General features: G+C 41.8%; 1 protein-coding gene and 1 pseudogene across 1 annotated transcript in view; one reads left to right on the top strand and one right to left on the bottom strand.

Annotated features, from left to right (window-relative positions):
- Window positions 1-16,061, bottom strand: part of LOC130016241 (histone-arginine methyltransferase CARM1-like) — a 327,432-nt gene that overhangs the window by 12,773 nt on the left and 298,598 nt on the right. The window contains exons 8-11 of the mRNA XM_056106917.1: window positions 14,877-14,958; window positions 13,158-13,243; window positions 10,207-10,296; window positions 7,344-7,481 (exon numbers count right to left, since the gene is read on the bottom strand). Coding sequence (XP_055962892.1) covers window positions 7,344-7,481; window positions 10,207-10,296; window positions 13,158-13,243; window positions 14,877-14,958 — 396 coding nt within the window. The remainder of the gene's footprint in view (window positions 1-7,343; window positions 7,482-10,206; window positions 10,297-13,157; window positions 13,244-14,876; window positions 14,959-16,061) is intronic.
- LOC130016216 (ribosomal protein L18-like) lies at window positions 3,056-3,635 on the top strand (annotated as a pseudogene).

The following is a 16,061-nucleotide window of genomic DNA, read 5'->3' as shown; positions in this document are numbered from 1 at the left end:
TACAAAACCAAGATAACTGCCCTCCGACATCATGATGGATCTATCACATCTTCCAGAAGGGCAATGGAGAAGATTATTCATGACTTCTACTCAGATCTCTTTAATAGCCACATCCACTTCCACATACCACATACCACATGATGGATATGTCGTTCCCAATGTTCTCCCTTCCGAAATCCAACATGCCATCTCGTCGGTAAAGAAACAAAGAGCACCTGGCCCAGACAAGATCAGACCTGAACACCTGAAGAACTTACCATCAGTACTCATCAATACATTGGCTCGACTCTTCACACGCTACCTGTCTGAATGCAAGGTTCCATCCCAATGGAAAACCAGCAGGACTGTACTACTATACAAGAAAGGAGACATCCACAACATTGGCAACTATCGCCCAATCTGCCTATTGTCTGTCATCTACAAACTATTCACTCGAGTCATCCTGAATAGGATTAGCAGAACACTAGATGAAGGACAACCATGTGAAAAAGCTGGATTCCAAAAAGGATTCAGTACCATCAACCATATCCACACAATAACCAAGCTCATTGAGGTATCTCGGGAGTTCAAGATGCCGCTCTGTCTAACGTTCATTGATTTAAAGAAGGCCTTTGATTCTGTTGAGACGGAAGCGGTCATGGAAGCCCTAGCCAATCAGGGCGTACAAACTCAGTACATCAGGATTCTTCGTGACCTCTATTGCGGATTCACTACCAAGATCTCACCATTCTACAAAGAAGTAATCATCCATATCAAGAGAGGGGTTCGGCAGGGTGATACCATTTCACCAAAAGTCTTCAGTGCCACCCTCGAGAACATCATGCGACGACTGGAATGGGAAAACATGGGAGTGAAGATAGATGGTCGGCAACTACACCACCTCCGCTTTGCTGATGACATCGTTCTAATAACACCAAACATCAACCAAGCGGCACAAATGCTGAACGACTTTGACCGTGAATGTGGAAAGGTCGGACTACAGCTGAATCTTACGAAGACAATGTTTATGAGAAACAGCCTTGTTCCTGACGCTCCATTCGCTCTCAACGGAACCACCATCTCCGAATGCAACAGTTATATATACCTAGGTCGAGAAATCAACATGATGAATGACCTGGCACCTGAGTTGCGCAGGAGGAAGAGAGCGGCTTGGAATGCCTTCAAGAGCATTGAAGAAATAACTAAAAGGACAAAGAACCTCCAGCTACGAGCACATCTCTTTGATTCCACTATTCTTCCTGCATTCACATATGCCTCAGAGACCTGGACCCTACGAAAACAGGATGAGAACGCTATTCGGGTCTCTCAAAGAGGAATCGAAAGAACTATGCTTGGAATATCACGATTCACTCAAATGAAAGATAGAATCTGGAGTTCTGATCTTCGTCAATGCTCAAGAATCAGGGACGCTGTCTCATTTGCCAAGACATCAAAAATCAGATGGGCTGGACACGTAATGAGGTTTACAGACAACCGCTGGACTAGAGCCATTACTGATTGGATTCCACGAGACATCAAAAGATCACGTGGACGCCCACCTATAAGATGGTCAGACTTCTTCGTCAAGACCCTAAATGATCGGTTTAAGGCTCTACATGTTCCTAAAACGAACAGATACCATTGGGCTACGCTAGCACGCAACCGGGATGAATGGAGACGTTACTGGCACCCGCTCGAATAAATTGATGAATAACGGGGATTAAGTGATAAGTGAAGTGAGTTAAACATTAACCTAATTACTTGTATTTTACATGGGTAAAACCACAGTTATATCTTCAATAGTAAGATACAACATAATTGAGTAAATACCAAGCATATGACAGGCACATGCATCAGAGCTAGAAGAATTGAGGGAACAACGCGGAACAAAGAAATGTCACTAAAAGCTGCACCAGCACAGACCATGACTTCACTGCTTCTAATGGTCTCATTGTGTAAAACAGCTTCCCCTGTAATTCCTTCTGATGCAGCTGTCTAAACACATAGCTAGTGAGAGGTTTCATTTTAGCAAAGTCCAAGCTGTTTAATGATGACCATTAGAAACAGCACCTAAAACTTCCCAAAGCTTTAATTTTTTGATCAGCATTTCATTTTTTCCCCAAAGCTAATCAAACTATGCATACCAAAAATCCCAGCAAATTTGGGGATATTAGGCCTTCAAAGGGATCTGAAAAATTTGTTATGTTTCAAAATATTTTGGCACAGGGTATGTGGTTGAACTAGATCCAACAGTAAACTTATATTTATAAATTTTTTTTTATTTTTGTATGTCTTAAAACAATTGATATAAACATCTAGAAATGTTTATATACTGAGACACATCTATACAGATAAGTATTTTTATATAGATAAAAGGCATAAATTGAGGTTAGTTGTGTGCATTATTACTATGACCATAACAGATACAAAGAATTAACAGATAAATATTAGTGCACTTGTGGGAAATATCACAAAATGTTTTTACTCATAGGTGAACTTAATCAAAAAAGCTTTAGAGACCACCTGTGTAAACTTTAGCGATATAACTTTCATAAAGTTCATAGAAAGATAGCTTCTATTTTATTGTTAAGAGCAATAAAATATATGGCAGATCAAGAAGGATGGGAAGCTGTCAAAAATAAAATACTAACAGTGCAATCATAAATGATCCTGGTGGGGAAGAAAAGGGCACTCATTGTCATACCTGTGTGGCTGCAAATGGACTTTTCCCAGAGGTCAGAGTTTAAAAGAGTATTCGACAATATGAGAGGGCCTAGACTATTCACTGCAGAACAAAGGGGTTACACCTTACTAAACAACTAAAGTGAAAACACTGACATTCAGAAACTGCTGAAGTTTGTAGAGAATACCAAGGAAAACTATAATTTTAAAACAAAAAAAAATCAAACTGATTAGGTCCTGTAAGAGTAAGAAAGAGAATAAGGGAAGAGGAAACAACACTGGGCTGTTGTTATGTTATATGTTAACTTCTATGCCAAGTACTTCCCTTAATATTTGCAAAAAACACTTTCAGGCTTTCAGGACCTGGCCGAACTGATGGTGCTATCATGGGATCATGGGAGTCGATATCCTGTACAACAAAGACCAGAAGGTGAGCCTACGAGTCAGGACATCTACCTGATGATGCTCTACTGTTTTCTGGCCAGACGTACCAACTCCATGGTCATCCAGCTTGTGCTGAAAGACTATTCATATGCTGGATCAACTGGCTGCCTCTGTCCCTGTACTGCACGGTCCTCAAGGTGACGTTTCCAGGGAGGGAATATGAGGTGCCCTTGGCGCTGGTGGGGATGATCACGAACTACCCGGAGGTGCCCAAACTGAAAGTGTCTGCCCTGTGAGTAATTGGCCGTGCCCACCTCACATGCTCAAGCTTGGAGGCAAAATTCTAATCTTTGACCAGCTGGTCCTGGACTCCCCCAAAGCCTACAGAACTGTCTTGCTCTTCATGGCTTGCAAAGGCCAAGAAGTGCATAAGCATTTTGGCAAGGCTCCTGGGACTCCACACAGTCACACCAAAACATATGGAGAGCTCCAAGGACTGCAAATTCCAGTGTTCCAGAGGCAGAAGAATGAGCCACTGCTATAAGAACCAACCTGATTCTGCATTACTATTAAAGATTTTGGGTGCTTAAAAAAAATTGCAAAAACCTGGTGAGATCACGTATGTACCAACCAAGTGGCAGAAGTGATTGGACAGAACCAGGATAGATTAGACTCCAAAACCTAGTCTCTTTTCTCTATCCCTCGTTTCTTCCGCCTATGTAACACTGTGTTTTCATGATGGCTTACCTTTTCCTTTCAATTTTTCTAGACTAAGTTCTTCAAAGAATTGGATCATCATTCATGCTGATTTCATTCATTTTGTTAATCCACCCTGCTGAATATGGGGGGTGTGCTAAGAGGGATAAATCAGAGAATGCCATTCAGTCCTCCCTCTTGTGAAACTCAATAAAAGAAATAATAGCACAATTCAGCATTGGTGTTAGGTTGGGAGTGTTCAAAGAACCCAGGGACTCATGGCACAAGTGCCTGAGGTAAATGGCATTCTTCCTTCTGACCTATTAGAAGAGTGAAGGAGAGAATAGAAAAATATGACTAATAGGGACATAAACCAAGAGATGTCAGAAAGAAAATGAAGTGAACTAGAGAAAGCCCAATGGCAGAACACCTGTCTTGTAAAAATGAAGCCCTGAGTTTGATCACTTGGCCCAGGCCCAGTGTGAACCCAGCAGCACTGCCATTGGGATCCCCAGGTCTATTGTGAAGTGTATGATTTCTGACACAATGCAACCAAAACATACAAGTACTGCAACTAAGTGAATAATCTCTGATGAGCACCACAACTAAAATGTTCAGGAGCACCACACAGAAGTATGTGAGTATCACAAGCAAATATAAGACCCCCCAGTGAGTATACCACAACTAAAATAAGTGTTGGAGTGCCAATTGTGTGCAACCCTCAGTCATCACAATAGCAATGACGAAAGGAAAGAACAGGAAAAAAATTTAATTTCACTTATGTAGCTATAGTCTAAAACATCTTAAAATATTTGAAGGGAAAAGAGTGTTATCTTGGTTTGCAAAAAACAGAAAAGACAAAGCCCAAAATTCCAGACAGATGTTGGTTATTTCTCCTTAGCACTTTTCTCTTTTTTTGGAACTGGTCATTAAACAGATGGGTTACAAGGAAGAAAGTGGTAACTTCCTGGATGAACATGACGCAAGTCAGCATTTTCCATTTTTCCTCTTGGATGCCATCCAAGACCAAGGAGAACAGAAAGACTCTGCAGATCATAGGCATGATTTTATCTAAACCAGGAGAAACATATCGTTGTCTCCACCATGTGTAAGACTGTAAAGCCACTGGAGATTGGTAGGGAGCCACACAGGGAAACGTATACAACTGCAGAGAGTAGCAAGAGAACCCAAGGGAGTGCAGCCAGGACGTGCCAGCAAAAACATCTACCTGGAAGAGAGGAGAATTTTCTGAATATATTCATTTTTTGTTACACTTTGTGCAGAAATTGAGGTAAGCAAGTCTGCTGGTCAGAAATGCTCTTGTAACTGGAAAATGATGGAACTACCCAAAGCATGACAAGAGGGACCAAATTTGAAGGATGGAATATTCTGGGTTGAGAAAGATAGCATGAAGACCATCATGTCTCTCATTATAAGAACTTCTTACAGCCCATAAAAGCCATAAACACCCCTTGCTCTTATAAAGGAAACAGTAACCTTTATAAAGAAAGATGATCGTTCAGACGTGCAATAGTAAAAAGGGAGAAAGAGAAGGCTCGCATGCGTGTTAATATGAAAATATCTTTGAGTTGCATTAAAGTCATGATGGAAAAACCAGCAGCTATTATGACTTAGCTACAAAAACAGCAAAAGCTACATATTCCAACCAACAGAATGTTTTTTTCATTGTACATTTCAAATGAAACTCTGGTAGAATATGCAAGAAACATAAATGATGACCACGTGGTGGAGGAGGAGGAAGAGCATGAACAGGGCCAGGCCAGCTGATTCACCCTCTGTGGCAAAAAACCATGGAGGTTCCTCAACACAGTAGGAACGGAGCTCCCATTTGGCTCAACTATCCCATCTCAAAGCATCTATACCCCAAACACAAAAAACAATGATCTGAAAAGATATATCCACTTCTATATTCATTGAGGCTCTTAGTATAATAGTCAGTAGATGGAAGCAACCAAAATGTCCAACAACAGATAAACAAGTTGTGGTATATATACACAATGAAGTATTATGCAGTCACTGGAGAAAAATAAAGCTACGTGATTTATGGCAACTTGGATAGAATTGGAGGGTATCATACTGAGCGAACTAAGCCCAAGGCAGACGGACAAATACAGGATGAGCTCACTCATCTGTGGTATATAGAGAAACAAACATAGTAGAGGGTAGGAACAATATCAATCAATAATAAACCTTGAATACCAGAATCTAGACCTGAGAGGCCAGATTAAGAAGGGGTAGAGGAGTGGGGAGGGAAAGGAATCGGCTGCTGGGAGTATTACAGGAGCAGAAGTGGGGATTATTCGGCACAAGGATGGCGCTAAGGAAGGAAACAATCTTCACTAAAACCATAACTGTCAATCAAGAAATAATTAGGGGACAGTTCGGCTGAAGGAAGTTTGGATTGGAGTTGATATAAGGATGGGGGAAGGGTGTTGGTATACTTCAGTGGTGGGGGTCAGCAGTAACTTGGACCATCAGTATCAGAAACTTGAACACTGTTGTAGTCCTATGACTTAAAGTATAATAAAACAATTTTTAAATTAAAATACCTACATACAACATGATGTAATGATAAAAAATGATGTAATTTTAATTACCTCAAAATATATGGTGAAAATTCTCTAAGGTTACATATGCAAAATGCTTAGTACTGGGAACATTATAAAGGACAGTTTTTTTTTAATGGAACACTCTGACTTTAAGGTAGTGAGTTCTCTGTCCCTAGAGGATTCAAGCTCCAAGAATAGATGGGTGGGAGGGAGAGAATCAAGGGGTATGAGATGACTAAGGAGTCCCCTTAATGTTCTTTTTTTTTTGCTTTTTGGGTCACACCCAGCAATGCTCAGGGGTTACTCCTGGCTCATGCACTCAGGAATCACTCCCGGGGGTGCTCGGGGGACCATATGGGATGCTGGGAATTGAATCCGGGTGGGACATGTTGGCTGTGTGCAAGGCAAACGCCCTACCCGCTGTGCTATCACTCCAGCCCCTCCCCTTAATGTTCTTAAAGTTCTTTAACCACTCCTTTGGTCCTCTAACTCCTTTGGGAGAAGCCGCAACAAGGTGAAAGAAAGTGGTTAAGAAATAAGATAAATCAGTAACTACTGCAGAGACTTCGTGGAATCCATCACCAGAAGGAAGCATTCGGATCTGATACTGTCCTTGCAACGCTTTACCCCAAGCATTACAGATCAAGTTTGCATCAAAGTTGTGCATGTCAGGGAGAGAGGTGCCGAGACAGATATAAGTGAGGTCAGGAAGCTGACTTGAGGTTTAAAGGCATTTGATAATGAAACAGTGCTCAATAATTGGCAAGCACTTCCATAAATGGGCGGATTTCCTTTCTTTCTCCATAGTTCGGTGGAGAACATTTTCCTTGGGTTTCCTGGAGCTCCTCTTTCTTGCTACCCTCACTTGCGAGACATTTGCCCTTCAAACTGTGAGGCTGAAAATATCCCTTCAAAACTCAGTAAGGCCATTTCTGCTGTCCATGTCAAATGCTACCGTCCTCTTCCTTCAGTTCTTGATCCTCAGTGCCCACTAAGCAGATGCAGAATGGCATTCTCAACTTTCCTTCTTACCGCTTATTGGCTATAAATAGCACTTTTCCTGAAAGCGTTTCCCCTTCCTTGGCAAAAAGAGGTGTCTGCAGAAGGCACCGCACTTGATACCAATGGGTCAGAGGCTCTGTCGGAGCTGTTGACAGCCAAACAGTTACCCTAGGAGGCAAGAAGAGAATTGAAAGTCAAGTATGTTCCAGTTCCATAATTTATGCACTGAACTAGGGAGAAAGAGTGATAATTTACAATTTACATTACCTTTGATTCCTGGGATCTTTGTAAGGCCAACATAGCTGAATTTATTGAGCGCTTATTGGGTGCTGGGTACTTTTGTATACATCGTTCCGTTAATTTTGTGTGAGAAAAACTTACAACTAAGCTCAGAGAGGTAAAAGGACTTGCCCAGCTTCACACAAAAGGCAACTAGAGAGTAAGGCATGGGTTGTTCTCTCAATCTGTATTTCTAAATCAAAGCTCAGTAGAAGACCAATAGATAACTTAAAAAATAAATTTGTTTAGAGGCACACCTTCAAGACTCATCTCAGAGAGACACCAGCAGCTGAGTTATCCCAGGAAGACCCAGCAGTCATTGGGCCAAAGTCTCTGGACCCTAGGTGGAATGAGAGCAGACCGTGTACCTGCCCTTTTCTGTCCTTTAGTATGGACACTTTGTGTGCCTCTGTGTTTGTGGGGGGCGGTGGGGGTGTTGGGGGGAGGTGTATATTGAGGTTCTTTACTTCATGGGAGGAAGTAAGAACATTTTGCTGAGCTTTGAACACAGAGATAATTTGTACTGAGGTTAGACAGTAGCTTACAGGAAGCAAAGTTAGATTAAGTATGAGACTAATTCCTATAATAGTCTTGATTTGAAGGTTTGGGGAGGAAATTTTATATAATTTAACTGTTTAGGAATGCACACCATGTTTCTATCAAAATACACTCAGCTATATTACGAACTTAATCTCCAGTACCCTTGCCAGAATAAATTCGTTATTTGGGACATCACTATGGGAAAGTATAGTTTCCTAGAACAAACATGCAGTATAGAATAGGAATGATTTGCATGTTCTTTACCTTCTCTCTGTCAGGTAAGATGAGAGTTCTAGGGATCCTCTCCTTCCCGAAGTCCCCAAGTCCCCCAAGAATTATCAAAGACCCAGGACACTTCTTATCCAGCAGATACAATGTTGAGCTTGGGCGTTTTAACAAGAAGTGGAGGAGACTGTACTGTAAAATATTTACTTCTACCTGCTCATATGTCCCAGATCCAGTATCTTTGCAACTAACATGTGAGGAAGCCAAAGAGAGTGGGGAAGTCTGGCAGAGAACAGGAATTGGGAGTGAACAATCTTTGCTCAATTCAAAAACAGTAACAGCCAACCAGTATCTGGTCTTTATCCTCCATTTCTTGCAACATTCTGTGACAGCCAACTAGTAGCTGGTCTTTCTACTCTATTTCTTGCAACATTCATAAGCAATGCATTCCTGTCTGATTATTACAGAACAATTATTCAGTGACGCTTTGGTTCATGAAGACTATGAACCAAAGTGAACGAATGTAATATTTAATTATCACTGTACTGAAGAGATTCTAGAACTGGTGTGATGACTGACAAGGATTTGGGACCCAAATCTATTCTAGATAAGAACAAGAGGGCTGAACTGAGAAAAAAAAAGGGAGTAGACTATAGTTTTGTTTTTGGGTCACACCTGGCAATGCTCAGGGGTTACTTTGGCTCTGCACTTAGGAATTATTTCTGAAGGTGCTTGGAGGTTTGGGGAAGAAATTTTATATAATTTAACTGTTTAGGAATATAAATCACATTTCTATCAAAATATACTCAGATATATTGTAAATTAGGTTCTACACAGATATTTAAGGTAAAGTGTTTAAAGAAAAATCTTCCTTGGAGTAAGTCACTTGAAGTTAATCTCCAGTACCCTGGCCAGAATAAATTCACTATTTGGGATATCACTATAGGAATATATCACTATGGGAACGGCAGAGGATGCCAGAGATCAAACCCAGGCTGGCAGTGTGCAAGACAAGCACCATATTTGTTGTGATATCTCTCCAACCTCCAAACTAGACAATACTGAATGAAGACAAACCCTTGGCCATTGATTACAAAACAGTTTACCAAACAGTGGGTGGCATGAGGGGTAGGGGGTGGTGGATGGAGGAGAGGAAGGGAGAGGTGCATCAGAGGTGACGTGAGCACAGTGGTGAAGGATCTGGGATACTTTGGTGATGTAAAGGTGCTATAACTTTGCTCACCAGAACTATGAAAATCAACACTTACTGTAATCATGTTATGTAAGCTATAATTAAAAAAAATAAGAGGGTTGATGGACTCAGTCCCTCTCTCATCTCTTTAAATTCCAATGTAATTTACTTAAGGAGTTTCATAGTCCTTTACCCAGGTTAATGTTACTGTGGGCTGGAGCAATAGCACAGCGGTAGGGCGTTTGCCTTGCATGCAGCCAACATGGCCAACCCGAGTTCAATTCCTTCACCCCTCTTGGAGAGCCCGGCAAGCTACCAAGAGTATCTCACCTGCACGGCAAAGCCTGGCAAGCTACCCGCGATGTATTTGATATGCCAAACACAGTAACAACAAGTCTCATGATGGAGTTGTTACTGGGCCCGCTCGAGCAAATCGATGAATAATGGGAGGACCGTGAACTGTGAATGTTACTGTAGCGAATTCTCACTTTTTTCTATACCTTAAAATTTTACAAGTATCCTTAGCATCTGTGCCTATTTTCTTAAAATGTGGAAAAGTAAACATTGCTGAAATGAATTTTTAAAAAACTCAATGGTTCTGAGCACAAAGGCAGGGGCAGCATGGGCAAGAGCTGGCGAGGAGTGTGTGATACTTACGTAGACCCAACAAAGGCCACATCAAACCAGAAGGCCAGGCCGTGGATGAGGCCCGACTGTGCAATCTGAAACACAAAGGGGATTTCCACTCTGCAAAGAAACAAAAAAGAAATAAGAGCTCCTTGGAATGATTTGTTTGTTGATACAGGCTACGTTTGTGAGATCAATGGGGATATTCACAGAACGTTTTCTTTTTCTCATAAGCACTTCTGTTGTGGCGGCTCAGTTCTCTCGGTTTGTGATTAATGCTTGGATGAAGCCACTCACGGGAGAACGCGGCTTCTTGAGAAAACTCTGCACGGTCCATAGCACTGTGCTGCAGTGACCCAGAACTCCACACCCGGGGCACAGGCTGACTACTGAAGAGGAGGGCAACGCAGGACACAGGTGACAGACGTCCTCTAGAGCATCAGAACATCCGTTGTGGTAGCTCCCCTGCATGGTTGTGCAGAAGGCAAAGGCAGTCACTGCCTCTAAAAACGAAGTGAACCGCAAGGAGGAGCATCAGGCTCAAGAGGGTCACTGCTATACTTCGTTGCTTTTTTCCAGGGAGGAATCTAGCTTTCCCCAGGCTACAGCAAACCATGCAGAAGTGACTGTGGTTCATGCCAAGCGAAGAATTGAGAGGGAACAGAAAGAACACTGGAAAGGTATAGCAACATCTACATGTTGGGACGTTTTCCCTATAAAACCTTAGAAGGACAATTAAAGAGTCTCATTTTCCTTATTTGTTGAAGGGAGATAAAAATCTCTCTACTACCACCTTCCTGTACATGTCAAATAGGAAAAACATATCAGAGTGATTTACAAATATCAACAGTTTTCGCAATTAAAAGGTGCTTCTGTTGGTTCATTGCTGGGGCTGATTTCTCCAAGATAATTTATTTTGTTGAGCAATCTAGAGAATTTCAGAGGTGGGTATATGTGATTTGCATTTGTCAGGCCCCAGTGGCCTGACTTCTTCCACCCTGCAGTAGTCAGAGTATTTCTAGAATTTATCATTGTTGCTGGGCTGGAGCGATAGCACAGCGGGTAGGGCGTTTGCCTTGCGCACGGCCAGCCCAGCTGAGTGGGGTTCGATTCCTCTGCCCCTCTTGGAGAACCCGGCAAGCTACCGAGAGTATCTCGCCTGTGACAAAGCCTGGCAAGCTATCGAGAGCATTCAATATGCCAAACACAGTAACAAGTCTCACAATGGAGACATTACTGGGCCCGCTCGAGCAAATCGATGAACAACGGGAGGACCGTGACCATGATCATTGTTGCTGTTGCATTGAGTTTATTGCTATTGATTTTTAATAACTTTTTGTCAATTAAAAAAATTCCCCTACATGAACAATGAGCTCTTCAAGGAGAGACTTAGCAAATCTTCTGTTTATGTGTGTATGCACGGGCACAGTACTAAGCTCACAACTGAATCTCAATAAGCACCTGCAGATCATGCAAAAACAAACGGATAACAAATCTCTGGAAAGTTATCATGACATAATTTTCAAAAAACTCCTTGGGAGTCACGAGGATCCCAGAGCAACAAAGAAAGTCAATGCTAGTCGATAATCTCTAAACCCATAGTTGTTATTATCGTTGCAACCAAAATTACATTCGGTGGCTCTGAGCATATAATAGGATTGCACCTGTTCCTTCATTTGTATGTAGGCATTGCCAAATGATTTACTTTGATCAATTAAATGTGAACATAACTGATTTGTACTAGCGGTGTCTTCTGTCTCCTCAATGAACAGCATCATTCCAGGTATAGTCTGCTTACTAGCCTGATTGTCAGGCTGGAGACAGTTTTACTACAGAGAAGTAAAACTGGTGCACAATGAATAGTATAGAGGAGAAAAATGCCCACATTATTATAAGCTACTGAGGTTTCCTCTTGGTAGAGCAGCACTTTGAGTCTGGACTGACATAGCCCTTTCTGTGCATTGTGATATCAAATAAATGAAATTCTCACAGACAGCTGAACCTTTCGAAGTCTGCCTCTGGCTTCCTCCATCACCCAGGCAAATTATGACCTGGCTGAGTCTTAAATTTCTTTCTTTTTCTTTTGGGGCCATACCCAGCAGTGCTCAAGGTTTTCGCCCTGCTCTAGACTTAGGGATCACTTCTAGAGGGCTCGGAGGACCACATGGGGCAATGATCCCCTTTGAACCCAGGTCAGCTGGGTGCAAGGCAAGCACGCTACCCACTGTCCTCTGGAATTGGAATTTCTTAATTAGGAAAAGAAATATGATGAGTGACTATCTCAAGAAGAAAATGGATCAAGTACTATAATGAAAGGTTTCTTGAAGAATTCTTATCAGCCAACATTTGTGAAATAAATCCTTATTTCTCTTCAAGTGGACAGAAAAAAGGACAAAAACTAGCATTTACTTCTTTAAAAAAGAGCCACTGCCTGTAAAATGAACAGCAGGATATCTGTAATGTAATATGCACTCAACCAGTTGTAGAGTTGTAGTTCCTCCTATCATTATTATGGGCACTGGCTACTAAGAAAATCCACACTCCGGAGCTTTCCAAATGATATAAATCCTAGTTCTAAACAAACATCTGTTCTGTGACCATATGCAACATGCTGGTTCACACTTCCTAATGTCTTTCCTTGGTAAAATGGAGATAACAATAGTACAATTTGCATAGATTGGTTGTGACATTAAGTGACTCATTTAAAAGGCTCAGAAAAGTGTCTGTCTCCATAAGTACAAGTAATCACTACTTGATGTGTTTTTATTAGATTTCTATAAGAAAACTGTGAAGGTGAAACATCATCATCTCCATTTTGCAATAAATGCAATGAGGACTTGGTTGCATTGTTTCTGTGTATGAGTTACATGTAAAATCTCTCCCTGTATGCGATCAGCCAAAACTTGTATAAAGTTTTGGGAATGGACTGGAGAGCCAGCGATGAGATTTAAAAATCTCAGGCAGTGATGGTTTATACAAACCTGTGGAGATCTGTTTCTTCTGCATCCATAAAATTTACTGTATACTTGATTGTCCGAGCCATCAAAATCCTAATGTCAAATGTATCCTGTAGAGGAGAAACAATCAAACAAAATGAAAGTATTGTCATTCTGTCAGAAAAAAACTAAATTTAAACAAGATTGTGGTCTACTTTTTCCTCCTGAAATTTTAACTCAGCATGAGTGAGGATCTAGAATGCTTCATGACCTCAAAGAGAATAATATTAATAATAGTTAATATTTATTTAGTCATGCTAAGTGCTCTATGCTTTCTTAAGTGCAAATTGCTTTACTAGGTTATACGGTCTAATCCTCAAAATAGCAGGTAATTGACGATCTTTCCTTGTTCGGATGTTTCCCGTCTTTCAGAATATATCTTTCCACATTCCAGAAAGCTAATCCACCCTTAGCACAGATGTGGCATGTGACTACACTCGGCCAATCAGAACATTACTCTTCCCAGAAAGACAGTGATTGGCGCTCACAGCCAGGCACATCCAGACTGTATCTAAATCAGGTACTATTTTTTAATTAGAACGGACAGGATCTCCTGTAGGACATGGAGTTGTGAGAATCTGATGCTGGAATTTCCGCTCTCTCCTTACTACAAGGGTGTAGGATAACACTGGTTTGTCTTTTCAGCCTTGCTGCAGGGAGCTTAGGTTTATTGGGTTGCTCCCATCACAGTGCTCCCATTCCTGTGTTTATTTGTAACTTCTTTCTTTGTGCTCTGTTGACTTGTAAATATTGTTTTTCTCTTCTTCTTAAGTCCTTTGCATAATTAATTCAGAGCAATGTCCTTTTTTGTATGGACACAAGAAGACAGTTAATGCTCTGCTTTCTTAACTTGGGAGTAATGAACTCTCAATGATATTTACCTCCTGGGCATCTGTTCTCTTTAAGCCAGTTTTCCTTTCTTTTTTGGGGGGGGAGGGAGGTGGTGTTTTACCCTCTAATGGAGAGCTTCAGAAAATAAAACTTAAAGTTGTCAAAGGTGACACAACTTTATGAGACTTTAATGAAGTCCGAATATGTTTAATGGCAAAGCTCCGGTTCTAAGCTATTTATTACTGCGATTCTTCTTCCTCTTCTATTTTGTCTTGGGTCGAGAGACTCCATAGGAGGATGTAAATCACTGCCCAAGTATGAGGGCTGAGTATATGCACTGGGTATATGCATAAGTCAGAACAGTGAGAGAATTAGAAGTGAATTAATGAAAAGCAATCATTTGATCTCTTTGTCAACAGTCTCACTTTCTAAGCATTCTTTACATTGGTTTGGAGACCAGGACTAGAAGACTTAAATACTCAGAGGTCCAAGGAACTTTTTCCTTCTCTTGGCTGGAGCCATAGCACAGCGGTAGGACGTTTGCCTTACACACAACCAACATGGCTGACCCGAGTTCGATTCCTCCGCCCCTCTCGGAGAGCCCGGCAAGCTACCGAGAGTATCTCGCCTGCACGGCAGAGCCTGGCAAGCTACCCGTGATGTATTCGATATGCCAAACACAGTAACAACAAAGTCTCCAATGGAGACGTTACTGGGCCTGCTCGAGCAAATCGATGAACAACGGGAGGACAGTGACAGTGACCGTGTCTGATAAACACAGAAGTACAGAGCTTCCCAATTATGTGAGTAAAGGACTTAATGAATCATTAGATAAATTCATGGGTGGAGAACCACTAAAGAGAACACACATACCACTATTGGTTGCCTGAAGTATTCCTCTACTGCAGCACCTTGGAGACTGGACAGGTTGACCCCATAGAAGCACTGCTGATACCTAAATACAGAGCACAGAGACAACACCATGCATCTTGTCTTTCACTATAGTTCCCAAGTCCCTGTTAGCCATGATGTGTTGTGAGGATGCCATTAAGATGGCCTTAGGTGTTTGGAGGATCCTCCCAGGATGGGAGATGCATGCTGAAAGTAGACTATAGACCAAACACTATTGCCACTCAATGCCTCTTTTGCAAACCACAGCACCCAAAAGGAAAGAGAGAACACAAGGGAATGCCCTGCCACAGAGGCAGGGTGGGATGGGGGGGATGGGGGTGGGAGGGATACTGGGATTGGTGGTGGTGGAGAATGGGCACTGGTGGAGGGATGGGTATTTGATCATTGTATAATCGAAACCCAAGCACAAAAATTTGTAAATCTACAACTGTACCTCATGGTGTTTCACTAATAAAAATAAAAATAAAAAGATGTCCCTAGAATGAAGACATGTGAAGGACAACTGGTCTCTTTGGAATGGTGGAGGAAAAAAATCGTCTCTAGAGAAATTTTCAGACCCATTCTTGACTTAAAGTGGGGAAAGAGAAGGACAGGGATAGAGATGCAGTCAGGAAAATTATTTGTGGCCAATCTACTCATGATGATATTTGGGACCAAGAAGGCAAACGGGCTCCTACCCTTGACCTCATACCCAAAGGAGGTTGCCCCCAACTCAGACCATGACTTTAAAATCACCAAAGTCTCTCAGTAATCTCACAGACTTAGGAATTAGGATTCCTTTTCTTGTCCTTTTTTTGTCCTACAGGCATTGGCCTGTACCTTCCTGGTGGCAGAGTTGTCAAAGCCATGCCCAATGACAAGTGAGAGAGGGCTGCATCCCTGGTGAAGAGGAGGGGGCACATCACAATCCATTAGGGACATTTCCTCCTGACTGGTGTTCAGTGGCATCACAACTAGTGCTTCTCAACCCTTTTCCAACCATGGTGTCATTCCAAATTTGTTTCTTTTTTTGTGCTCCCCACTTCATGCCATCCTACCAGAGGGCCTTCTAGTCTCAAGTTATGGCCCCAAATTTATAATATTTTCACCTGTAGCTTCCCTAGAATATCTTGGGGGTTCACAAGTGAACCTGATTCCTGGCTGAGA

The sequence above is a fragment of the Sorex fumeus genome, unplaced genomic scaffold, assembly GCF_029834395.1.
Source record: "Sorex fumeus unplaced genomic scaffold, SorFum_2.1 ptg000149l, whole genome shotgun sequence".
NCBI classification, from domain to species: domain Eukaryota; kingdom Metazoa; phylum Chordata; class Mammalia; order Eulipotyphla; family Soricidae; genus Sorex; species Sorex fumeus.
Note: the sequence above shows the minus strand (reverse complement) of the source record. Positions and strands in the feature narration are given on the sequence as shown.